This window comes from Aulostomus chinensis, chromosome 2 (genome assembly GCF_037954235.1).
Source record: "Aulostomus chinensis isolate RoL2024-O1b breed Wild chromosome 2, RoL_Achi_v1.0, whole genome shotgun sequence".
Classification (NCBI taxonomy): Eukaryota; Metazoa; Chordata; class Actinopteri; order Syngnathiformes; family Aulostomidae; genus Aulostomus; species Aulostomus chinensis.
Window position 1 is genome coordinate 7,813,117 of NC_141321.1, and position 23,827 is coordinate 7,836,943.

General features: G+C 44.8%; 3 protein-coding genes across 7 annotated transcripts in view; 1 reads left to right on the top strand and 2 right to left on the bottom strand.

Moving 5' to 3' along the window:
* Nucleotides 1-338: 338 nt before the first annotated feature.
* cyp19a1a (cytochrome P450, family 19, subfamily A, polypeptide 1a) lies at nt 339-4,080 on the bottom strand. Of its 2 annotated transcripts, XM_086225580.1 has the most exons (9): nt 3,813-4,080; nt 3,587-3,737; nt 3,341-3,495; nt 3,082-3,264; nt 2,883-2,997; nt 2,688-2,799; nt 2,412-2,574; nt 2,074-2,315; nt 444-1,188 (listed from the first exon to the last, which is right to left on the bottom strand). In XM_086225580.1, the coding sequence occupies exons 1-9, from the start codon at nt 4,006-4,008 to the stop codon at nt 931-933; spliced, it is 1,575 nt and encodes a 524-aa protein (XP_086081706.1). In that variant the 5' UTR covers nt 4,009-4,080; the 3' UTR covers nt 444-930. The 2 variants fall into 2 exon arrangements, with proteins under 2 accessions (XP_086081714.1, XP_086081706.1); XM_086225588.1 differs by having other exon boundaries at nt 339-1,188; nt 2,883-3,264; nt 3,813-4,017.
* Nucleotides 4,081-8,656: 4,576 nt separating this feature from the next.
* gldn (gliomedin) lies at nt 8,657-13,146 on the top strand. The gene is made up of 10 exons (XM_086225568.1): nt 8,657-9,415; nt 9,665-9,716; nt 9,791-9,808; nt 9,938-10,036; nt 10,425-10,526; nt 10,605-10,721; nt 11,176-11,247; nt 11,339-11,464; nt 11,548-11,698; nt 11,785-13,146. The coding sequence occupies exons 1-10, from the start codon at nt 8,873-8,875 to the stop codon at nt 12,248-12,250; spliced, it is 1,746 nt and encodes a 581-aa protein (XP_086081694.1). The 5' UTR covers nt 8,657-8,872; the 3' UTR covers nt 12,251-13,146.
* A 526-nt stretch (nt 13,147-13,672) lies between these two features.
* Nucleotides 13,673-23,827, bottom strand: part of dmxl2 (Dmx-like 2) — a 39,323-nt gene continuing 29,168 nt past the window's right edge. For 3 of the 4 annotated variants that reach the window (XM_086225607.1, XM_086225598.1, XM_086225617.1), the window contains 13 exons: nt 23,506-23,707; nt 22,255-22,372; nt 20,996-21,061; nt 19,694-19,780; nt 19,324-19,445; nt 19,075-19,213; nt 17,326-17,386; nt 17,061-17,188; nt 16,904-16,981; nt 16,689-16,780; nt 16,546-16,598; nt 16,222-16,439; nt 13,673-15,399 (listed from right to left, as the gene is read on the bottom strand). In XM_086225607.1, the coding sequence (XP_086081733.1) occupies nt 15,190-15,399; nt 16,222-16,439; nt 16,546-16,598; nt 16,689-16,780; nt 16,904-16,981; nt 17,061-17,188; nt 17,326-17,386; nt 19,075-19,213; nt 19,324-19,445; nt 19,694-19,780; nt 20,996-21,061; nt 22,255-22,372; nt 23,506-23,707 (1,574 nt within the window). In that variant the 3' untranslated portion in view covers nt 13,673-15,189. The remainder of the gene's footprint in view (nt 15,400-16,221; nt 16,440-16,545; nt 16,599-16,688; nt 16,781-16,903; nt 16,982-17,060; nt 17,189-17,325; nt 17,387-19,074; nt 19,214-19,323; nt 19,446-19,693; nt 19,781-20,995; nt 21,062-22,254; nt 22,373-23,505; nt 23,708-23,827) is intronic. The other variant, XM_086225599.1, reaches the window with a different exon arrangement.

Below are 23,827 nucleotides of genomic sequence, written 5' to 3' on the forward strand. Positions count from 1 at the left end.
TATTTGTATTAGAGTGAATAAACTGACGTGGTCGAGGGACAGCCAGTCTCTGTGGGGGTTCGGGTGGAGGCACAGTGGTGCGTGCGATGGCAGCCTCCTGCCTCCTGGCCTCTCTGGGTTGTCAGCATCAATGATAATTATATTATTGTGTTTGTCCTAATGCAGCAGTAATAGAACTTGATGAGCATCAAGGGTGTGGAGAATAATTTGACATGTGTTGCAGTGCCCCCTTCTGGCCAGTAATGGCAAATACAAGTAATATAGTGATGTACTCTGCATTTTATTGTGTTTTTTTCTCGGTTTACTTCAAATGTATGAAATATTAGTTGTGATATTTGTGAAATATTTCATGAAATCATATGCACTCATAGTAATCATCATAATAAGAATATTATCTGAGACATTCTGCAGCTTACAGTGCTTCACAGAACAAATAAAGTAAAATTCAAAAATTAATCAAGTCAAAGAGATTTTGTTATTTTGGCACAATAATTTATTAACATGTTTATTGAAACATAACAAACAGTTCAGAGTGTGTATAACAGTTAAGTACAAATACAATTTTGCAATACAATACATATTTTAATATAAAACAGCTCTGTATAGTCATGAGATGATGAGAATGCATTCATTAGGTCCACCTGGATCAACCTAATGCAGAATAACCAAACGGCTGCTCTTCAAGAGGATTATAATGTTGATGTGATGGGGAAAAAAAAGTATGAACACCAAATCTAACAGCAGCGTAAGTTACAGCCTCCAAACAGACCATCCAAACAAACCACCTCTCACACAGGTTCAACACAAGTAAACATCACAATCCACATTCTTTGCAGCACGAGTTTGTAGGTGAACCTGGTGAGAATATAAGTATCTACATCTATGTATGTGCTGTGTTCTGTATGAACACAGGAAGAATAGAGGACCGTCTCAAATTGTTTGCCAGCTACCTCTCTTTCTTGGTAAGAAGCTCATGGTGAGATGTTCAGCCTCTGGCTGGTGCTCGACAGGCTGCTGCGAGAGGTTGTTGGTCTGTGGGAGGAAGTCCAAGGTCAAGCCCTCATGGAGGCAGACAGAGTACTGGGAGAGCAGCGTCACCAGGATGGACTTCATCATGACCAGAGCTATGTGTTTTCCTACGCAGGCGCGAGGGCCTGAACCGAACGGCTGGAAGTAACGACGGGGAGCCTGAAGGAAAACAGAGGGAAGAGAATATTTGTCTTTAGACATTTTAATGATCAGTGCTCCAAGTTAAAGTTCTTAAAAAAAAATCGCTCAAGCATATCTTATTGAACAGCATCGTTCATCCAGCAACGTAAGCAAATCATATCTGCCTCCCGAGTTTAACATCAGTGCTGATGAATCTAGTTGGGTCCATTAGTCAAGTCAAGTCAAGTCAATTTTATTTGTATGGCGCCAAATCACAACAAAAGTTATCTCATGACTCTTTACAAGTAGAGCAGGTAAATGGACTCATGCGATAAAGCGCTTTTTTACTTTAGTGGCATAGTGTCATCTCATTCACACACACAGATGGTGGAGGCTGCGATGCAAGGCACCAACCTTATCATCAGGAGCAATTATGGGTTCAGTATCTTGCTCAAGGACACTTCGACATGGTCACCGGGGTCGAGGATCGAACCAGCAACCCTTCAGTTGCTGGACGGCCACTCTACCCCTGAGCCATGCCGCCCGTACAGGTCCCTCACTCCTTCAATGAATCTACACCCAACAATTCTGCATGAGCAAGCACATCCTGCAACAGCGGTGGTGAAAACCTTCCTTTTAACAGGTAGGAGGTGCCATCCTCTCTTTCAACACACACGTGCCAACCCAGACAGAAAAGCAAGCATGAAACAGGAACTGAATGTTTTGGATATTTCACTGAAGAAATTCTCTCAGGTGAAATATCTAAAACTACTGCCGTCACATTTACTCATTGTAAAATAAATTGTCAGGAAAATGGTTTCCTGGCTGTGTTCATGTGACGCTTTGCCTCTCACACTATGGAACCTGTGTCACAGCTAGAGCCAAAATAACAACAACAACAACAACAAAAATAGCTCCACTTACATTTCTCTTAAAGTTGCTCAGGCTGAATTCGTTGGGTTTGATGAAGAACTCTGTCCGATGCATGCGACCAGTGTTCAGAATTATATTTGTGCCCTTGGGGACCCTGTAACCGTCGATGATGTCATCAGACAGGGCACGGCGCATGGTGAAGTCCACCACAGGGTGAAAGCGCAGGGACTCATTGATGAATCTCTCCAGCACATGTAACTTCTGGAGGTCTCTGTTCTGAAGGCGTCTATCACCTGGACCCGACAATCATCATATGAATTTGTTTGACCTGCTAGCACCCTGTGTGTGTTTTTGTTTCAGGTCCGTTACACTTCATTGGAAGTCCTTACCTACGACAGAGTCTATCTCCTGTAGCAGCTGCAGCTCCACCTTTGGATTCTGCTTGAGAAGCAGGAGCATGAAGAAGAGGCTGACGGACAGAGTGTCTGGTGCTGCAATCACCATCTCCAACACACACTGTCTCACATTCTCAGCTGACAGCTCACCGCGGTTCTAAAACACACACCAGAGTGATCATTTTGACACAAGTCACTACTGCCTCTATCGTTCATTGTCAGGGGGAAGGAGGGAACACAATGTTGAAGAGAATAAGGCAGCTGACTGACCTGTGCAAATATGAGCTCTGCAGTGAAGTTTATCGCGTCTAACTTCTCTGCCTGCTCCATCTCCCTCCTCTTATGTTCTACGAGAATCTCAATGGCATCTTGGAGCTCCTGGCTGTGGAATAAGAGAAGCATTCAGATACAACAACCAAAGGCAGAATCATGCATGATGAAGCATGACGATAAAAAGAAACCCACGCTGCTGTCTTGTGTCTCTGGTGAATCCAGTCAAGCTTGAAGTAGAGGTCCGGTTTGATCAGCACCGTCTGCCATGTGTCAAAGTACTTCTGAATCTTCAGCATCAGCTCCCTCTCTGCACACCAGTAACAGGAGTGGGTCACTCTGCATCCTCTGACTCCCAACTGAGAGTGTGTCCTGAAACCACATGCATACTCACCATCCACAGGGACACCCAGGAAGAGTCTGTTGGAGATGTCCACCACAGTGCAGCGCAGAAGATTGAGCACATCCACGTGACTCAACTGCTCACTCGTCCCCGTGTCCTTCAGCTTGTCCAGGTGAGCCTGTGTGGAGGAGGTGCTGACCTGCACTGTCTGCTGCAGCCCTGGACCTGTCAGAGCTGCCACAACAAACCCTCTCATGATGGAGTTGGACCAGACGCCTTTGTCACCTGGTTGAATGTGTGCAGTCATTACCTTTGGCGAAATAGCTGCGTATCTTTTTCCACAGGGTCACGTTGTTGTTGAAAATGATGCCTCTCTCGTTCATGCCCACACAACTGAGACCCAGCTTGCTCCCAAAGCGTGACGTGTAATGTCCATGCTTTAGTACATGGTGCACTGCTGACGCCCTGGGGATGAAAATGACACTGAGTTTTTCTATTTACCAGTTCGATTCATCTGTGGGGACTCGGATCATCAGGATGAGCAGAGGCAACAGACCTGCTGAGAATTATAGTTTCTTCTCCGTTGATCCAAACTCTGACAATGTCGCCGTACTTGTTGCTGTAATAGTTGCTGGCCGTGCCGATACCTGTCCAAATAAACCTAAAGTATGACAAAAGCGGGCCCAAACCCAGAAGGAAAGATGGACCTGGTGGGAAAAGTAAAACATGCACTTCAGAATACAGCAGTTCATAACTTCATATGAGTGTGTGCTGTAACCTACCTGGTATGGTGTTTTTGTCTGTATGGCTCCAGGCAACCAGCAGTACACATACAAGCAAAAGTAGGGTTCTGGTTGCCACAGAAACACACGGAGGTCCTACAACTGTGACATTCAGCGACATGGACGCCAGGTTTGTCGCTGTAGTGTCCAAACCTAGAGGAGTCACGGGCCGCTCACAAACAGAGATCAGATCCATGAGAAGGCAGATTCAAAACAACCCGCACGCAAACCCGTCAAGCGCTCCGAACGATGAAAGCTGCCTCGGCAGGCGAGGGTTCTTTATAGGCAGTCAGAGCTGGTTAACAGCCAGGTCAGGGCAGTGCAAGAGCCACAACATAGGAGGAAATTGTAAACAATACACTTATGTAACCTTGAGCCCTCAACCCGTGCCAGTGCCCTTGAGAATACAGGCTTGTATTAGACGTTTTGGTGATGAGAAAAAGAATCTTTCACTCCCCCTTTGAACATCAAAGGAAACTGGTTGGAAAACCAATAAAGAACACCTGGCTTGTGAGAGTAAGAAAAAAAAATTACACAAATTCCAGAGTTATCTCACTATCTTTGTTTTATTAACTGTATTCCAAAACTTCTCCTTCATTTGTATTATGTGAGGAGGGAAGAGACAAGAGAATGTCTCAATAACTGTGAAATAGATAGATACCCTGATACCTCTGCCAAGCTGAACTTTGACCTCTGGTATATTCATGCTAAAGCAGCGAATTAATCCTGCAAGCAGTGACGAGAGGACCCTGGTGCTCTGGCGCCTGTCACAGTCTATCGCTGCTCTGTAGACCGAGAGCCAGGTGAAACCTGGTAGCGTTGGGATTTTGTGTGTAGGAGCAGACTGTGTGCAACGTAGTGCCCTGAGTTCACTAGCGAAGTGTGAACACACTCTTTCTGTGCATTATGTTGCTGAACACCACATGAAGATAACACAGTGTAATTTTAATGTAAATCAAATGACAGATGACAAAAGGACAAGAGGCTTACTTCCATCAATCACTAGGTGGCGCTATGACTATGACTGATATTCAGCTTGTATATGTCTTCAGGCCAGGACACTCATCAAACCTGTGACATTTGGAAAAAATCGGATTTTGTGGTGTCCAGTTATGACTCTTTTGTGCTCGATGGCGAAACATCAGAAATGGCTGCCTCACCAAAAACCCATCCATCCATCCATCCATTTTCTTCTGCTTATTCCTGTTAAGGGTTGCGGGGGGGTGGAGCCTATCCCAGCAGCTACCGGCGAGAGGTGGGGTTCACCCTGTACAGGTCACCAGTCCATCACAGGGCCAACACATAGAGACAGACAACCATTCACACCTACGGTCAATTTAGAGTATCAATCAGCCTCGTCCTCTCTTGATGTCTTTGGACTGTGGGAGGAAGCTGGAGTACCAGAGAGAACCCACACAGGAACAGGGAGAACATGCAGACTCCACACAGAAAGTTCCGTGCTGAAGCCGGGACTGGAACCTGTAACCTTCTTGACGTGAGGCCACAGTGCTGACCACTGCACCACCATGCCGCCCGCGCCAAAAACCATCTCATTAAAACTCACAGTCTTCACACTGACCTGCCACCAGCTTTTTAAGCTGTGTCTGACCAAGTGTTAAAAAAACATACATAATTTCCCACTAACTTGTCCCAGAATGTGAAGAGCGAACCACTATACACCCCTCCATCAAGTTTGGTGAAAATCAGCCTTTTAAGGTCTGTGTGGTCCTGCTGTCAGAGAAATGCCACAGGAAGCAAGACTTCATGAGGCTGCGTCTTCGGTCTGTGACAGCTGGGATATGGCGCACGTTTACTTCTGCCCTCTCAAATGTTCCCGCTGGCTCTGAGTGATCGTTTTTAAGGTTTTACCAAGAATCGACACTTTTGTATTCAGTCCAACTGTCCATCCATCAGACTGCTCAGGTCATGGTTCTGTCTCAGTCAGGAAGGAAGGGTGGTTGGTGCAAGTTTGCATTTAAAATCAGCCCCCACATCACGGAGGATTCCATGTTTTTAATACATAACATTGGATTTTTATTTAAGACGGAGAATCATCCTACACTCCTCAAATTTCAACAAGGAAACAAAGGAAAAACACCTTTTAGATCACCGTGTAAGGGAGATCAACTGGACACGTCGACCATGTCAATGATTGTCAGGGCTCCCTATATAATCAGGGCATTGCTGGGATTGTTGTTATGGCAACAGCAGCCAAAGGCCAAAGAGGCAATATGTTTTCAGGTTTTCCAGCTGTCTCATTCTTGTTAGCGTGATATCTCAGGGTTGCCTCGAGGGAATTTCGTCGAAGTTTTGCACAAACGCTCAATGGTACTTGAGGATAAACTGAGGTCAGGTTCACCGTCACCTCCTATCAACCCAATACCTCAGAAACACCCTAAGGGAATTTATTCAAACATATTAAACGAGCATCCGCTGGTGCTTGAGGGTGATGGAGATGAGGGTCAAAGGTCAAAGGCACACAACATGAGGGCAAAACATCATGCAGTATTTCTAGTTTAATTGTGTCTAAGGCTCCTCCTGTGTCTTTTCCACATTTGTGTTTTTGTACAGTATCTGTGTAACTAGCACTAAATCAGATCTGTCCCAAGTGAAGTGTGTAAAAACTTTACTTGTAAATGTCTCATTATTATTCTCCTTGTTTTTAATGAGCGAAAACATTGTTCAGTGGTTTCAACAACAAACTAACTGGACGTTTGTCGACTGCCATTTGCATCATGTTAGTTTATTTTATTATATTTCGCTGTCAGTGACAAAGCCTCTGTTGTTCGCAGGAAAACTGCCTTTGTTCCCTCTATTCGGGCTAAAAGACGCTGTGACTTCAGCCTCCGCCTACACTGGTACAAGAATGTGCGGCATTCAAACGGCCGACTGTGTGCTGAGGCCCTGCCGTGGTAGTGATACCGTGCATGATGTCTGAGACCTAGATTGTTCTGCATGATTAAACAACAGGAGAACAGATGTTAATGCAACCTCATCCCCGGGCTCTCTGTTGTGGTCGCATCTTTGTCTCTCTGTCTCCAGCTAATAAAGCTACTCAATCTTAAATAAATTGTGTTGGTACATTCCATAATAAAGATATACTGAAATAAAGATGGCAGCAAACGTGAATAGACATGAATTTAGTCAATATATCAGCGAACAAGAGCATCGATCTCGCTTCTCTAAGATATGATAACAAAGACCAGATGTGTTCTCTCTCCGTCCACCTCACATAAATACACGGGTGCTAAAGAGTGGAACTTTGGTTCATCGCTTACGTAATAACATCTCTTACATAACAAGAACGATCTGACATTTAACAAAATCTGTTTGTTGTTGTATTTCAAAGAAATTCAGACTGTGTTTTCTGCTTGTGTATTTATTTTCACATTCAGAATCTGTCAGTCAGTGCCACATGAGGGTGGGTTTGCAGACAGACGTGCTAAGTCTGCGCTCTGTCCTTGGCCTGAAGCAGCTAGATTGACATCAGCCTGTGTTGGGAAGCAAGATAAGGCTGCTGGCTTTCCCACAGCTGCAAGAACAAGAAAAGGTACAACCACAATATAAACTTCTCTTTAAGTCTAACTCCTTTCAGACAGCTTACAATCAGAGGTCAGCTTTTGATGTCTTTGCTCTCTTGAGCTTTTTGTCCTCTGATTCAACTGTCTGTGGTGAATCAGAGGGCTAGAAATCAAAGAGCCTCCTTGGACCGTATGTATTCATCTGCTGGAGCAATTCAAGCTGTTCAACAACTATCTGTCAGTGACCTACAGCTCAAGGCAGGAACACACACACACACACACACACACACACACACACACACACACACACACACACACACACACACACACACACACACACACACAACACACACGCACACACGCACACATACAGAGAACCTGAACCTACTTGTTCACCTTCATTTCTAGTTTGACTTCTAAACTCCAGGAAACCAGACTCTTGAGTAAAGACATCTATTTTGGCATCTTTTAAGATTTTGTCTCAAGGTTAGAATTTGGTTTAGACTGCACGCAGGGTTTATGAATATCATAACAATTACAGATGTGTGTGTGTGTGCACGTGCACGTGTCTGTGTGTGTGTGTGAGCAAGTTAAACGAGGCTTGAAATAGCTGTACAAAGGCTGCTTCGCTGTCTCATTGAAGAACACTGCATTGTTATGAAAGCAGTAACTTCCCACCTTCACTTACAGAGGCAGCACCATCTCCCTATAGAGGCCAGGATGCTTCAAACGCCTGGAGCAACTTTTGTTCTGTTGGCTTGTCATTTACCAGGAGAAATGTCACTTTTCTGGGCTGAATCAAATAAATGGAAATGGGTCATTGTTGCAGTCAGTCGATGGAAGCTTCAAAGATGTGACAAGGACCAGCGCCAGGGGAGGAATCAAGGGAGGATGTTGCTGTTAGGGAAGAGAGGGCATGACGTAACTCCCCCTACTTCATCTTCTCTGGCTACATGACAACACATATTGGTGGAACATCTCTTATTTTAGTCAAGTAAAGTTTGGTCTTAACAATAATCATCTGTACCATATAGAATTTTGAGACAGGAGGAGTCATATTGTCTGATGCATTATAGAAATGTGTGTATGTGTGTGTGTGTGTGTGTGCGTGTGCGTGCGTGTGTGTGTGTGTGTGCGTGCCCAGGGCGGTGCAGTAGAATGGGTTGTCCTGAATATAAATCAGGTGACTAAACAGGCGGGGGTTTCTCCCCAGACAAGCCCAGAAGATTGTGTAATGCCCACTCCCACAACACTGGTTTCCATTTACACACACACACACACACACACACACACACACACACACACACACACACACACACACACACACACGTAACCCTTTTGCCACTTGGCGAGCAACACAACGAGCACTGTATTTTATCAGCCTGCCTTCAGTTGGACCACCCGGGTGGAGCACAGACACTCGTATGATCTGGATGGGACCTGAAATTTCAGACATAGTTGGTAGTTGATTTGATGGTTGGTGGCAGGTTCTTGTCTTTGTGATTGGACTCCTTGGGTATTAATTTCCTCCCGCTGCAAATGCTGAGGACTGTGGTTGACCCTCAGAAAAGAGGAGGTGAAGCGGTGACGATGTGGATCCCGACACCCAGCATGAGTTTCCCTCAGCGGATGGTGCTGTACGGGACGTGCCTTGTGGCGCTGATTAACTCCATGGGCCTTGTGGTGCTGCTTGTCCAGCAGAACCAGCAGCGAGTCTGGCTGGAGCAGACAGAGGCAAGACTGACGCAGGTGGAGCAGAGTTCAGTGGTGGAGTTCCTCCAGGAGGTGCCCAAGGCGAGAGCGACTGCAGTGGAGCCACAGCAGTACCAGTTCCAGTACCAATATTCCAGGAACAAGAGGAGTGATGGGCTGGAGCAGGAGCTGGAGCAGCAGCTGGAGCAGCAGCTGGGGGAGCTTAACCGGGCAGAGGAACTCAGTGAGCAAGAGGTCAGCCAGGAGGTGGGAGAGGAGACGGAGGTGAAGATGAAACACGAGCTGAAGCATGAGCTGAAACACAAGCAGCGGCACAAGCTGCATGTGCAGGATGACATGATGATGATGATGACCTACTCCATGGTTCCGGTGAGATGATTCTGCTGCTCCGCTCTCACAAACAGAGATACCAGGGTGTTGCTACTGTGTAACAAATGCTTATCACTGAGGGGGTGGTGGTGGCGGCGGCAGTGGGGGGGTTAGTTGGGCCTTTAAATAACTGTTCCTGTTTGACAATCAGTTGTTGTTGTTTGAATACTGATGATAAGAACCACAGTGTAGATGTACTACTACCACAGTATTTTTAACATCATGACTGTCATTGTGAATTCTCTGCAGATCAAACTTCTGATCGACATCTGCAACAGCACCAAGGGAGTCTGCATAGCTGGTAGGGTCTCACTCAAATCCTATCGTCAAAATGTTACTTCAAATTGTCTGACATCCCCCAACTCTCTGTTGCAGGACCCCCAGGACCACCTGGTAAGTGGATTCTCATTTAATCATACTGTACATCCTCTTTGTGGTTTAGTGACCCATATCCTGTATGAATGCTTGGTGTGTGTGTGTGTGTGTGTGTGTGTGTGTGTGTGTGTGTGTGTTTTACTGTAGGTTTGCCTGGTACGGACGGTGTGCCCGGCCACAACGGGACTGATGGCATCCCGGGTCTGAATGGATTGCCTGGAGCTGATGGCAAACGGGGCAAACGAGGTAAGGAAAGAGTGATTCTTTCTTCTCTTACCAGCCATTATTATTGGACCCTCGGGCGAGTGCGGCCATCTTGTGTACAACAATGTAGCAGTCAAAGGGTTGAGTATGACCTGGGGGTCGAAACGCAGAAATGCAAGAAGAGAAGCATCCTATTTCCTGGTGAATCGATGTATGATAATGACGTCATATTTTATTCATAAATGTCTGCGTAGGCTGTAATTGTCTCACATCCCAGCAGTATCTGGGACTCAGCTGAATGAGCCAGAGTTCCTCCCTCCCACCTCCCTCAGTCCTCTGTGATTCACCCTCTCGGGTCAACCGAGTGATTCATGCTTGTGACAATAGGCCAAAGTGTTTTGTCCCTTATTTGCATATTGTCCCCTCGCAGGGCCGGCAGGTGAGAAAGGAGAAACAGGTGAAAAAGGAGAGCCAGGTGCTTCAGGTCCACCTGGAGAGAGGGGCCTTCCCTCCAATGATGTCATTATTGAGGGTGGGTAGGAAGACGTCACACTCGAATAGATTTGTCCGAAAAAGTATGTTGAAATAATGTTTTTGATTTTTTTTTTAGGTCCACCTGGTCCTCCTGGGCCTCCTGGTCTAATGGGCCCCCCTGGACCACCTGGCCCTCAGGCGCCTCCCAGAACACGGCACCACAGAGCCCACCTACAGGCTGCTGAGACCCTGGGTGAGAGATCCTTATTGTCTCACCTAATCAATTATTCCTCGCGCTAAATTCTATCATCCTTCAAATGTAATACAGCTTAATGCTATCAGACCAACCGGTGCTGGATATCACACGACCTCCTTTGGTGAAAGGAAAAGGCTTTCAGTCAAATTAATCTTCACATCTGTGTATTGTGTGTATTATTTTTTCCTTAAATAACTTACCCTCAGAATGCAAATGAGGTAGCATAACTACCAAAAGACTCTGACCTGTAGATGATGTCTACATCGTTCGTCCCAAAGCAGAAAATGTAGCTTCAGTTGCTAAGAACATTGGGACTCAACTGAACATTCTCAGGGAGTTACTGTACATTACGTGGAGCCTATCTTGCTTTGAGGACACCGTTAAATTTAATCTCGATCAACATTTAATGGCGACATCGAGAATGACTGGTGGATGGACTTCTCTGTAACAGGGCCGTTATACGCCATTCCCAATGACGAGACGTCGTTCGTGAAGGGAACTGAGCAGCCAGCCAAGAAGAACGGTGTGTTTTCGGATCATATTTCCTTTATTTCCTAAAAGAGCTGAGAGCTGAACACATCAAGCTTTAATAAACTGCTTCTGTGCCCCCTCAGATTGCCTGATTAAGTCTCTGATCAACCCCAGGAACGTGACCAAGATGGAGAACACCTTCGGAACGTGGATGAAGGACACAGCTCTGCTGAACGATGAGCGCATCTGGGTGGCAGAACACTTCTCTGGTACACTGATCACATGTTTTAGAGCAGATATTAATGATGATGAACCTTCAGTTTAGAGGAACCTTCATCTGATTTCCTCCCAGGTCGTGTCATAAAGCAGTATAAGAGCATCGCCTCCTTCCAGAGCAACAGCCATGACATCATAGATGTTAGAAAGTTCTACCAGGGTTGTGGCCACACGGTTCATAACGGCTCCTTCTACTATCACATTGCCGGCAGCTCCAGTATTGGCAGGTAAGTTATTGGAATGTGTGACGCAAGCTTTTGAAGTGCTGCTGACAGTTTTCATTCTTTTTTTCTTTTTTTTTGGGTGGGCACAGATATGAATTCAGCTCCAAGAGGCTTCACACTCTGGCCATAGACAACGCGCTGCACCACAGCCTGGCTTACCTGCTGCACAACTCCAAGACCTACTTCAAACTGGCTGCGGATGAGAATGGCCTGTGGGTCATCTTTGCCTCCAGCGTGGATGACAGCATCATGGTGGCACAGCTGGATCAGAGGACCTTCTCTGTCACCTCCTACATTAACACCACCTACCCCCGCACCAAGGCTGGCAATGCCTTCATCGCCTGCGGAGTTCTGTACGTCACGGACACCAGGGACAGCAGAGTCACCTTCGCTTTTGACCTGCTGAAGGGCAAACCCGTTAATGTGACCTTTGATCTGAGGGTCCCGAATGGAGTGCTGGCCATGTTGTCCTACAGCCCAAAGGACAGGCACCTGTATGTGTGGGACCACAGCTACGTCAGGCTCTACGTGGTCCACTTCATCTCTGACGAGTGACACACAGCTAAATCGCACAGTCAGCAGGCAAACACTACTCCCACCATCCTGGGTTCCAGATGTGCACCTCAAGTTTACTGTCCAGTAGTGCAGAGATTGTCAAAGTGGTATCCAAAGGGGTGGTATCCCCAAAGGGGCCCCTCGGGGTCCCTGAGTCATCCAGCAAAACAACAAAAATTCTGTTTAAGTTCACCTTTTAAAGCATTTTAGAAGAAGAAATTTGTCAAAGCATTGCTGATATAGTTCATCTCTCTCTCTCTCTCCATATACACACACACACACACACACACACGTATATATATATATATACGTGTGTGTGTGTGTGTGTATGTGTGTCAAATTTCCTGATCATTTTACTGTTACTTAAAAAAAAAAAAACAGTTTCCTACTAATTGTCAGGTTGTTATTGTTAATTTCCTCATGGCAGGTCACCATGTTTGTTAAAGAATCAACATTAATTTGTTTGCGAGGACTATATTATATATTTTATCTGACAGTAAGTAAAAATTGATAAATAAATAATAATTTGATGTTGAATCAGATTTAATGTGTGTCGTGTGTGTGTGTGTGCTTGTGAAAGGTGTCTGAGAGAATTAATACTTATTTTTACCTATGCAATTCCACAACTTTACTGTACATTTTTTTGGGGGGGGGGGGGTGTCCAATATTAAAACGTTTGAGAACCTCTGCTGTAGAACGTTCTTATGAGCTTAAGTTCGAGGAGGCGCTTGTAAATCACCTATTTGTCTTCAATTATTTTGGTGTGTGTAAAATAAAATCGTTGTATTTATTGTATTCCCCATGTACATGAGGTTTAGTGAGAATTACTTCCTGTGTGGATTTGTTGGTTTTTTTTTGGCAGATTTTGTACCAAATATAATGAATATTAAATCTTCAAGCCATTTGTGTCATCCACATTATTTTGCATGACAACAATCAAATTTCTGTGCTTCATGTAAACACGATCCACCGAAATGATACCTCACTTTTAACTGGGAAAAATAAAAACTGATCCAAATCACCCTCGATCATCCATCCATCTTCCACCGCTTATCCGTCAAAGGTCATGGGGGGGTGGAGCCTATCCCAGCTGTCATTCGGTGAGAGGCGGGGTTCATCCTGGATGGATTGCCAGTCTGTCGCAGGGCCACCAGGAGCAATAAGGGGTTCAGTATCTTGCTCATTAACACTTCGACATGGTCACTAGGAGAGTGAGGATGGAACCAGCGACCCTTCGGTTGCTAGATGGCCGCGCTACCCCTGAGCCATGCCGCCCCTCTGATCAAACTTTAGAAAGGTCAAACTCCGACCTGTTATCTCGTACCCCCTCAGGCTCGAGTGCCCTTGTAGGCCTCGCACACACTCATGCACCAAAGCACACGAGTGTGACCAGAGTCAACACACAGTGGACAGAAAGAGGGGAGAGAAACACAAATCTCTTTAATAAATACCATACATACACTTAACAAAAGTTACAACTAATCCAGCTGGTATGATACAAACCAAAAATAAAGAAATGCTTTCATGTTTGTACAAGCTGTTGTGATATTTCATATATATATATATATATTTATATAATTCATATATTAAAACTATTTCAAACATTTTACTACTAGGCCAAATAAAGCCAGACATTCATTAGTATTTAACAGTTTCTTCTTCGACCTATTTAATTGAAATAAACTTTTAGTGTCTCCATAATTTGAGTGCAAATATCTATTCCTTATGGATGAAACGGTAAAAACAACTAGCGAGGTAACACACACTTACATACAGTAGACCGTGTTGCACATCTCCCAGTCAGATACAGTAAAACCCCTTACATTCCTAAAATAAAAGGCAATAAGTTAAATTGTTTTACAAAGGAATGGTTAACGAAACAAACGCAAACGTAAATTATTTAAATAATACATTTCATTAATTAAAAACAGAACAAAAAGGGTATCTTGTGCAAAACCCGAAGTGAATCTTTGTGTTTCTGCTTTGGGTGTGTGTGTGGGTGTGTGTGTGTGTGTGGGGGGGGGGGGGGGCGTTGATATTTGGACCAGACAGATGGAAACATTGAAATCACAGTCACAAGAGTAAAACACATCATCTTCCCAACAGGAATGTTCTTGCGGTGAGGCTGCCACACAAACAGGCATTGAGGGCAGGTGGGCGGGGAGGCGCACAGATGGCAGACACAGCAGAGTGAACACACACTTGCAGACCGAACCGGGCCGGCCAAAGTGTGTGAGGGGACAGCCAGTGAAATAGGGGGGTGGGGGTGTGTTTGTGTGTGTGTGTGTGTGTGTGTGTGGGGGGGGGGGGGGGGGGTGCACCATCAACTCTTCCATTAGGGCTGAGAAAAGCCAGGCAAAAAGGCGGGGTAGGGGGGCAAAAACCATTGAAACAAAATGCAGATTCCAACAACTTGATTCACACTGGAAACCACTGACTTAATAACAAACCACAGTGCTGGTTACAGTAGATGCTAAGAGATTTCAGCTGTGGGCACAAAATGACAACAGTTACACACTTTTAAAATTTTTGCTTGAGCACTTTTACAGAGCACTATCAATAGACCTGTGATTGCACCGCGGAACGAGAACAGGACATGCATAGCTTCCCTATGGACACACTCTACGAGTAGAGATTCTTCAATAAAATTACATTAAATCTAGCTTTAAAATCAAGTATGTTACCTTTTGCTTGTTCCTTTGCTTTTAGCCTTTGGGAAAAAGAACGTTTGCAGCTCTGTTTGTCATTCTGGATCAACAGTTAACATATGAACACTGCACACACATCGAGAAATGCCAAAAGCTCGAGGATCTTTCGACAAACTCTTTCTGTCTTTGACTCTATTAATGCCTAGCGAGTGTCACATAAGCTTTTGTGGGTTTTTTTTTTTTTTCGTTCAGTCTCTTTCCACTTTAGACCCTCACAGGAGGAGTTAGGTGTTACAGGACATCCACCAAGCTGCTGGGGATATTGTAGCGGTCAGGAAGGACCCTCATCTTCAGGGTGCCATCAGCCCCGCACGAGAAGATGCGGTTACTGGGCCGGGTCTCCACTTGCATGACCCCGGCACCGATGTTGCGGAAGATGGACTGCTTGGCATGTTCGCTGCTGAAAGAGTGCATGAGCCAATGGCCGGCTAACTTCCACACCTTGAGGAACAGGAAGGAGAAAGACAGTTTGAGGGCTTCTTAGTTTGTTCGTCTGGCTATCAGCAGGATGACAAAAACTAAACGGACATTTTTTCACTAAACGTGTGTCGAGGGCTAGAGCCTGGGCCAAGAGAGAGCCTTCATTTTCATTACTTTCTAAAGCAATATTACAAGCTTGAATGTAGTAGCTAAGCTAACATCTTAGCTCCGTTTGTGGTGCGCTCAGCCAGGAGTATTTGCTTTTAAGCAGAATTACTCATAAGTAAATGCCTCCAACATGCTGAGCAGCTGTCAGTCACATCCCTGAACTTCACACACATTCTACTGACTGTCCTCATGACACTGCTGCTGTGCGACCCTTGACCTCCACTCGCAGCTCTCAACACAAGGCTGAGGATCACGAGAGCCACAGTGCACCGAAGAAGCAATTATCCCACATGACTAGGGGACTCGATTCGGCATTGGCAGGAGATAGTCTATCCATTGACAAAATAATTATCTAGGACATTATTTTCAACTAAAACTTTTTCATGCAAACCTACTAAAGAGGCAGGACCTCAAATGGCTCGTTTCAGGCAGTAAATGACCTGAGAGGCTGCATGAATGGCCAGTATCAGTATAAATAATCTTATTTTAAAAAAATGAATTATGCAAAACTACATTAGAGGAGTCCCACGATAAAAGTAGGAAACACACACACATCCATCAATGAGCCAGCACAGGCGTCGAGGAGGCAAATGTGAGTCCTGGCATGTACAGTAGATCTGAGAGGGGATTGTCTGATGAGCTTTGGCAGGTTAGTGAGTGAAGCCTGTCAGTCACCTTCATGTTGCCCTCTGCTGAGCCGGTGACAAAGAAGTCCTCAAAGGCATCCAGTGCTAGAGCCTTGATGGCTGAGTCATGGGCTTGGAAAGTGTGGAGCAGCTGCCTCTGGCGGATGTCGAACACACACACAACGCCTTTCCTGCCTCCGGTGATGAGCAGCTGCTGTTTAGGAGCGTACTGCAGCACAGTGGCCCCGTTCTCATGACAGGGGAAGGCTGAGGAGTTGGGATGCAAAAAATATGGAATGAATCACAGAATAACTTGACATAGGGGGAAATAAATCAGAAGTCTGATCTTGTCTGAAACATCTGGATTTCCTACCATGGACCATAGTATTGCTGGGTGAAATCAGGGTGTCCCAGAGGCAGACATTTCTGTGGACAAAGTACAGAGAAGTGAATATTCAGCGTAGTCCAAAAGCGGAGGGACAGTGTCATGGTAGAGTCAGTGCTGCTGCTGCTGACCTGTTATCATTGGACTGCCCTGCAGTGGCGATGAGGCTGGAGGAGGTGATGAAAGCAAAATCTCCACAGGTCTTAGTATGGCACTGCCAACTCTGTTGGCACAACACGGACAAGAAAACCAGTACTTGCAAAATTCTTATGATGAATATTTTCTTCTTCTCGGACATGGGGGGGGGGGGGGGGTATAAGGAGAGCGAGCAGGTGGATGACCTCACCAGATAGGGTTTAGGGTTGGAGGATGTCTGGTTGACCTGCCAGAGACTGAGGAATCCCTCTCCATCAGCAACTCCACACTACAAGATCCAGAACAGTCAAAGTGACCATAACAAATAGACAGAATACAGGCGAGGCCAGCTGTGTGTGTGTGTGTACCTTGTTGCCCTGGGAGTTGAAATAGAGTCGTGTGACTCGAGCGTTGCCTGCTTGTCTGAAGCAAATGAGCTGCTGAGGTCTGTTCCATTCAAACATTCGTACACTACCGTCCTGAGCTCCTGTCATGTCTGAGACACACACACACACACACACACACACACACACACACACACACACACACACACACACACACACCACTTATTCATTTCATAGAAAGTGAGAAAAATAGTGACAAAGAGACATGACAATGTATATGGGCACCTACAATACTGATATATCGGATGGGACGTCATTCTCTTCACGTTGTTTAGATTCCTCTTCATAATCTGGAAAACATAAATAAAACATTCACTCATCTAAAATGGCTGACACCCAGAGAATTACAGCTTTTAAGCTAAACCCTTTATTTGCATTTGCTTTGGGAAACCTGAAATATGTGTTTGTTAAATGATAACTTCTACCTCCTCCAAGGGGCTCTGTTTTCAGCGGGCTGGGAGCAGGATTATACGGAAACTACGAGGACAACTTGAACCAAACCTGGTTGGGGTAGAGCATGGTCCGGGAGGCATTTCCTGATGGACTGCTCGGAGGTTGGGTGAGGTTGTTAAACTGCTCTTAAAAATGTTCTATTCATCTTCATGGCCACAATTTTCACTCCTTACAGAGACTTTTATTTTTGTGCCAAAATGTATGGCATAGAATCTCCCATTAGGTGACAGCAAATGTTGAGTAACAAGCCAGGAATTTAACATAATGTACATATAGCAAATGATGATGATCGTCACATGGTCATTGTATTTAACCAAGTGTATTTCAGTACACTTCCGTTTTCTTTCTAAAATTAGCGATGTGTGAGTTTGGGGAATATATCCAGCACACGAGAGGATGAGGATCCCCAGGCTCCAGCTACTGAAAGACTACAGTAACTAAGCAGACACTCCAGGAACTCCCTCTGTGTTGGCTGGGCCTGGATGTATCCTCTGTCTCGTCTTGCTTGTCTATCACGTTCTACATTTATCAACACGGCTGGGACATGGAGAACCCTAGCTGTGTTTGAGTGTGACGCAAATCCGTACCTTGGGTAACCGGTTGTGAGAGCTGGTGCTATCCGTGTTTATATGAATCCATCTCTGTCATGCAAACACACCACCTCTCTATATCAGCCTACATAGACTCAGCAGGCCAGCTGTTTAGTCTCATTGCCAAGTTTTGCTCCGCATTGATAAGAATTGAAAATATAACCTTATGACGTATAAGGCCCTCAGACTGCTGAACACACACAAAGCAGTCAGTTTCCTTTTTAAAGACCAAATCTGATGATCGTTTTGTTTTTGTGTTTGATGATAAGAATCTTTGATAAAATTCTTGGCCCGTTCACCACAAAATCAAAACTTCACCACAGCATCTAATGTTGGCCTCTGGATGTTAGTGAGAGGACCAACAGCAAGCTGATCGGGGAATCCCAGCAGAACCAGGAGTCCCTGTACACCACACAGGAACAGCCAAAAGCGGATTCCATTTTAAATGACAGCCTGCAGCTTTTGCACAAGGGGTTTCAGCTTCTCAGCTCTGGACAGACATTTTTAGTCCCAAAGTGTAAAACCAAATATTAGAAAAGCAGTTTTGTTTCATCTGTAATTGCTCTGATGAGCAAGCTGGAGGAAAAACTCTTTCTAGAAGTCGTATTTATCAATCCACAAGTTTTTTTAAAATGTTTCACTTCATTTGTCCTTTTTATGTTGTTCAGAGTTAAATGTTTTTACAGGTATTTATTAGACATTTTAGCATCTTTGCGAAATAAATGTTTTTGGTGACGGAAACTATGTGTCACAGATGACTTGAACACTTTTTAACTGCACAAGTTTACCTGCAGGAACAAATAAAACAACCTGAACCTGTGTGCTGAGTCTTTGCCCCTCCAGCATTCGTGACAGCTCAGTTTCCCCCTGCTGGCAACCACCAACAACTGCAGATGCCTAGTATGTTTGTGTATATGTGGTGCGTAAGCTTGTACCACACTGGCTCCCATGCTGGTCTGCCCGCTGCCGAGCCAGGGCATGGATGCAGAGACCGGTATCTGCGGTGGTGCAAAGGGAACAGAGCTCGCCTGAGCGATGTTAGTGTGAGATGAGCGGTAGTCAATGTCGTCAGAGCTGGAAGACAAAACACAAGCGTCACTGAGAATGTTGATTTTTTTTTTCTGAAAAAGCTGAGTTGGTGAAGCTATGTGGCAGTGAGGATTGAAAGTGTTAAAGTGACCGACCTGCGTGACTCCTTATCAAAGTCGTCACCTATCCAGGTGTAGGGCTGCACAGCCACCAGAGTCGACACGTCCACCTCCTGGACGTCATGAGTGGAGGCCAGCACTATTTCATTAGCGTTAGCCTGGGAGAGGGTGCAGGCAGGCAGAGGAGGGAGGAAAAGATAACTTAGAGTGGAGGACATTAATCAGTCCGACCGTAATAAGAGCACTGGACTATACAAAATGGGGGGGTGAACAAGACTTTTTGTTAATTCAGGTTGTGTTGGAATTAAGTGGTAATGTCAGGTAGATTGTTATCATTGTTATGGTTAGGAAATGCCCCCCAAAACGAGAGACTTCAAAAATAGTTATACTATGTCACACAGCATACCTTGTTGATTGCAAATGCCATGATTATATCAGATTCCTTGTGGATGATTTTCGCCTTGCCTCCTGGGTAGCCAAGATCTGCCTCCACCTAGAAATACAGAGAGAACAGACCCCTCAGGTGAGAGACAGCATGACAAGAATGCGGCTGCAGGGCTACTGGAGTGTTTTTGTTTTTAACAATGAGCTTAAAGGAACACACCAGCTTTATGGGATATACTCTGTATACCATCCTCCCAAGAGCCAGACAACACATCAACACTCGCCTTCTCTGTGGATGCGTCAGGGAGCCGACACCCACAGAGACCGACTGACTGCTAGTTAGCTCAGCACAGTGATAGTAAGTGTGTGTTAGCACACGTGTCATCAAGTTCAATCTTTCTCCACAACAGTCTTTGTTTGCATTAATAGAATTACGGTTTGGAAACATCCTTTATATTAAAAGATGTTGTGATTTTACAACCAGTGATATTGGAACTAGTTTCAGGTCAGGAAAGTAGTTCCAGCAATGTCTCTGATTCTAAAATGTGTAGTAATCAAGGTCTAAAGGTCTCTGTGGGTCACAGCTGATGTATTGCAAAGGGCAGAATCTTGTTCTGACTCTGGGGAGGATGGTAAAGGAGCATTATTTCCCCAAAAATGTTCCTTTCAGTAGAGTTTTGTCAAATGAGGGTTAGGATTATTTTAGCCATTAATGTAGTGTATCCCTGCTAATGTGAAGGTAGCGTCGAGTGTACTGATGTCCATTAGAAGAGGGGGGTAGTTCCAGGAGAACTTGACATGTAGAGGTGCACACTCTGCTAATGAAAACATTGATGATTTGTTTTCCACGGTGACAACACCCTGCAGGATCAGCAAGCCTCACGCAGCCCTGACGGTGAGCATGCAGGTTAGTGCGTCTACAGTATGTGCCAGTGTGCTTCGGGGGAGCAGAAGAATCAGTCCAGCTTGACAGGAGAAAGGTGTGAGAAACACATGGGGAGTATGTTATTGGCTGGAACAGGAAGTGAAGTTATGATGTCAAATTTGTCCCAGTAGGATGAGAAGATAGTTAGATCTAAGCATTGAGAGCCTGAGTTGATTGTGCCAGAATCACTGAAAGAGCAGTCAGCATCAGGCCAAGCTGGAGAGGAGACATTTACCCACCACTCCCCCTTCCCATATAAACCCAACGTGCCATTGGTGCACAGGAATTATTTTCAGGTTCCATATACTTGCTCCTCCAAGCTTGGCTGAGCAGTGACTCTCGGACAGACAGACAGACAGACAGAGCCAGGGCCTGCGCTGGCGCAGGAGATGATACTACCTTATCGAGACTGCTAGCTCCTGCTATGCAGTTTGGGCTTACATGGTCCATATGGTGGTCTACAGACTACACAACACACACAAAGGCAATATAGACACACGACACACAAACACAACACAACACATGCACAAACACGGAAAAATAAAGCATGGAATGAAAAGAAAATGAAAAAAGGTCGACGGGATCTTTGATGTCAACCACGAAGTCTGAGCTACGGTTGCACCGGCAGCCGGAGCTGTGGATCTGACTGCTAGGTGCACAAATCAAATGCTAGGAAACACTTGGGACTGGCAGCAGCAGGCTTTCATGAGAGTGACTACATGTTATCCAGAAGCTCCAGGAGCCAGTAAACTGTCCCGTACTTGATTTAAGACATCTGAGAAGTCAAAGCATGGATAATGACAATAATAATAATAATAATAATAATAATAATGATAAAAACATAGACAACAGATAAATGCTCAGTGAGCATTAGTCACATCAGTAAGACCTGGGTTTCTAAATGCCCCACAAGCACATCAACGGCCTCTGATGAAGACCTCTGTGAACCATCATCTCCAAGTGTCTTGTAAAGCAAAAAAACCCAAAACAAAACGAAATATAGATAACAAGATGGCGACCTAGACATGCTGCACAATAAAGTAAAATTAAGAAAACAAATACTGAATCAGCCCAAGTGTACAGTGTGTCCCTGGATTGACGTTTTAGATAAATACTCCACAAACACGTTGATTATCTATCAGAGGCAAATGTACTTTACATTTTTAATCACATTTGCATTCTTAAAAAAAGCCCAGAGCAACAAAAATACATTTTCTTGCTTGAATCAAATTATTATTATTATTATTGATAATAATAAAAAGCACCTCAGATAATACTTAGGACATTCGCTTCCTACTTTCTAAGAGAAGCTATTTGATGTCCCAGTCCAGTCGATCACTGTTAGCTGAAATCTAGTGTCAGGTGGCTGTTAAGGCTTATTTGTTTTCCATTACTTCCTCGTCAACGAGCGAGAATAACATGAGGCTGTAAGAAGAGGTGCTTCTTCTATGGATTTGGGCCAGTGCAGTTCGTGTGTTTGGGGAAATGATCAATTAAAAGAGAAAGCAAGCGTGATGGTGTCGATGTGAACTGCACGACTATCGATACACGATAACAGTGTCTGGTTTAATCATCATAGCAGATGCAAACTGAATCACACGGGGGGGGGAAAATAAAAAAAAAAAAAGGAATGCTGTTCATGCTCGTGAGCGGCTGACCTCACTCTGCTTCCTCTTCTTCGTGAAGATGTAACGGATTAAAGTCTCCTGGAGGACTTCCTGTTTGACCAGGAAATGCCACAGACGTCGGGCTGGAAACGATTGGTGGTTCTTTGTCCTGAAATTACAAAATGACCATAAATATGTTTAGAGTATAAATACATTTTCACATTTGGCTACATTTAGGTCTTTTATCAAACACAAACCATATTTTTGTGACTTTGGACCAAAATATTCCTTTTCTTTGTGCCAAGTGGAAAAGGTTTGCGTCTACTTACGTAAAAGTGCTGATTGAAAACACTTCACCTGCTGAACATCAGCATGCTATCATTGTCATTGTGACTATTCTAATATGTTGATGTTAGCAATTAGCTAAAAGCCCCACTGCGCTACAAGGGGAGCTATTATACTTATTTTGGGGTCTTTTGGGATTTTGGACATTGATATTTGACGCCCCTCCGCCCCCCTCTGTGCACGCCCCTCGCTTTCGCCCAACTCCGCTGTGAATGGTCCCCATTCTGAGCGCTGCCCAGCACTCACTGCTCAATCTGCTGGTGCAGGAAAGAGTAAATAGAGAACATTACTTTTAACTCTTATGGTCTGATAACTGACATAAAACAAAGACAGCGGGACGGCGATAAAATGTTACTTAGAGCCTCCAGCTCGACCACCAAGTAATGAAGGAACAACTGCTTCCTTTAGCTTCAGCCTAGCTGCTCATCCAGCGGGGTCTAGGGCGTGTGCCTGGAAAGAGCGTGGCCATATACTGGAGTCCAGGACACCTTGATGTCACTGATACAACATGTTTAGCAAAACCCGGTAACACACATAGCGCAAAGAAAAGCCAGAAGGGCTTTACTTCAAAATGTCCCTGGTTATGAGGGGCTTTGACATTGAGTTTGCACCTGATATTGTTGTAACATTTACAGACCCGAAGAAAGGAAGAACACAGTAGCTCCCTCTAAAGTACAGCCTCCTTGCCTCGCCAGCATCAATCCAGCTTCCCATTTCCAATTTAACTCACTATTCTATTGGTTTATAGATTCAAGATAGATCAACTATGACAAGTTTCAAGTAACTGATCAATTGTTTTTATTGATTTCCTTTTCAGCCTACTGGCTAGTGAGCTTCTGATCTATGCTAACAGCTAGTTTGGATGTTAAAAGTTGTAGCAGTAGCTTGAGGTATGAAAACACAACTAAATTTGGACTTGTACTGTGGCGATAATTGTCTGTAGGATTAAATGCTCACTTGAAGGGAGTGTTATCTGGCTCCAGCATGGCCTTGTGGCGCAGTATGGCCGGGCCACCTCCTGCGCTGAGGTCTGTGGGGTAGGTGTTGATGTAGTTAGGAGGTGGACCATCAAACTTGTTCATTGACTCCAGCAGAAGCTGCTCCCAGTTCTCCAAAGTCTTCAGTACGGCGTTGCTGAGAGGGGAGATGACTGGCAGGTCTGTAAAAGCAAAGAGTCCTTTCACTGGAAGAATGACCCTCAGATGACATCACAATATTTCTCTATATGTTCCTAAAGATTAAATCTAAATGTTGCATTTAAGGAGCGGTTTAGCGTGAC

Excerpts from the sequence above, each read along its gene's own strand:
- cyp19a1a (XM_086225588.1), bottom strand. The coding sequence starts at position 4,008 with ATGGATCTGATCTCTGTTTGTGAGCGGCCCGTGACTCCTCTAGGTTTG. Across the intron at positions 3,496-3,586 it reads GAAACTATAATTCTCAGCAG|GGCGTCAGCAGTGCACCATG; the intron begins GTCTGTTGCCTC and ends TTTCATCCCCAG. Across the intron at positions 3,265-3,340 it reads ACGCAGCTATTTCGCCAAAG|CTCTGACAGGTCCAGGGCTG; the intron begins GTAATGACTGCA and ends TTGTTGTGGCAG.
- gldn (XM_086225568.1), top strand. The coding sequence starts at position 8,873 with ATGCTGAGGACTGTGGTTGACCCTCAGAAAAGAGGAGGTGAAGCGGTG. Across the intron at positions 9,416-9,664 it reads TGACCTACTCCATGGTTCCG|ATCAAACTTCTGATCGACAT; the intron begins GTGAGATGATTC and ends AATTCTCTGCAG. Across the intron at positions 10,527-10,604 it reads CAATGATGTCATTATTGAGG|GTCCACCTGGTCCTCCTGGG; the intron begins GTGGGTAGGAAG and ends TTTTTTTTTTAG.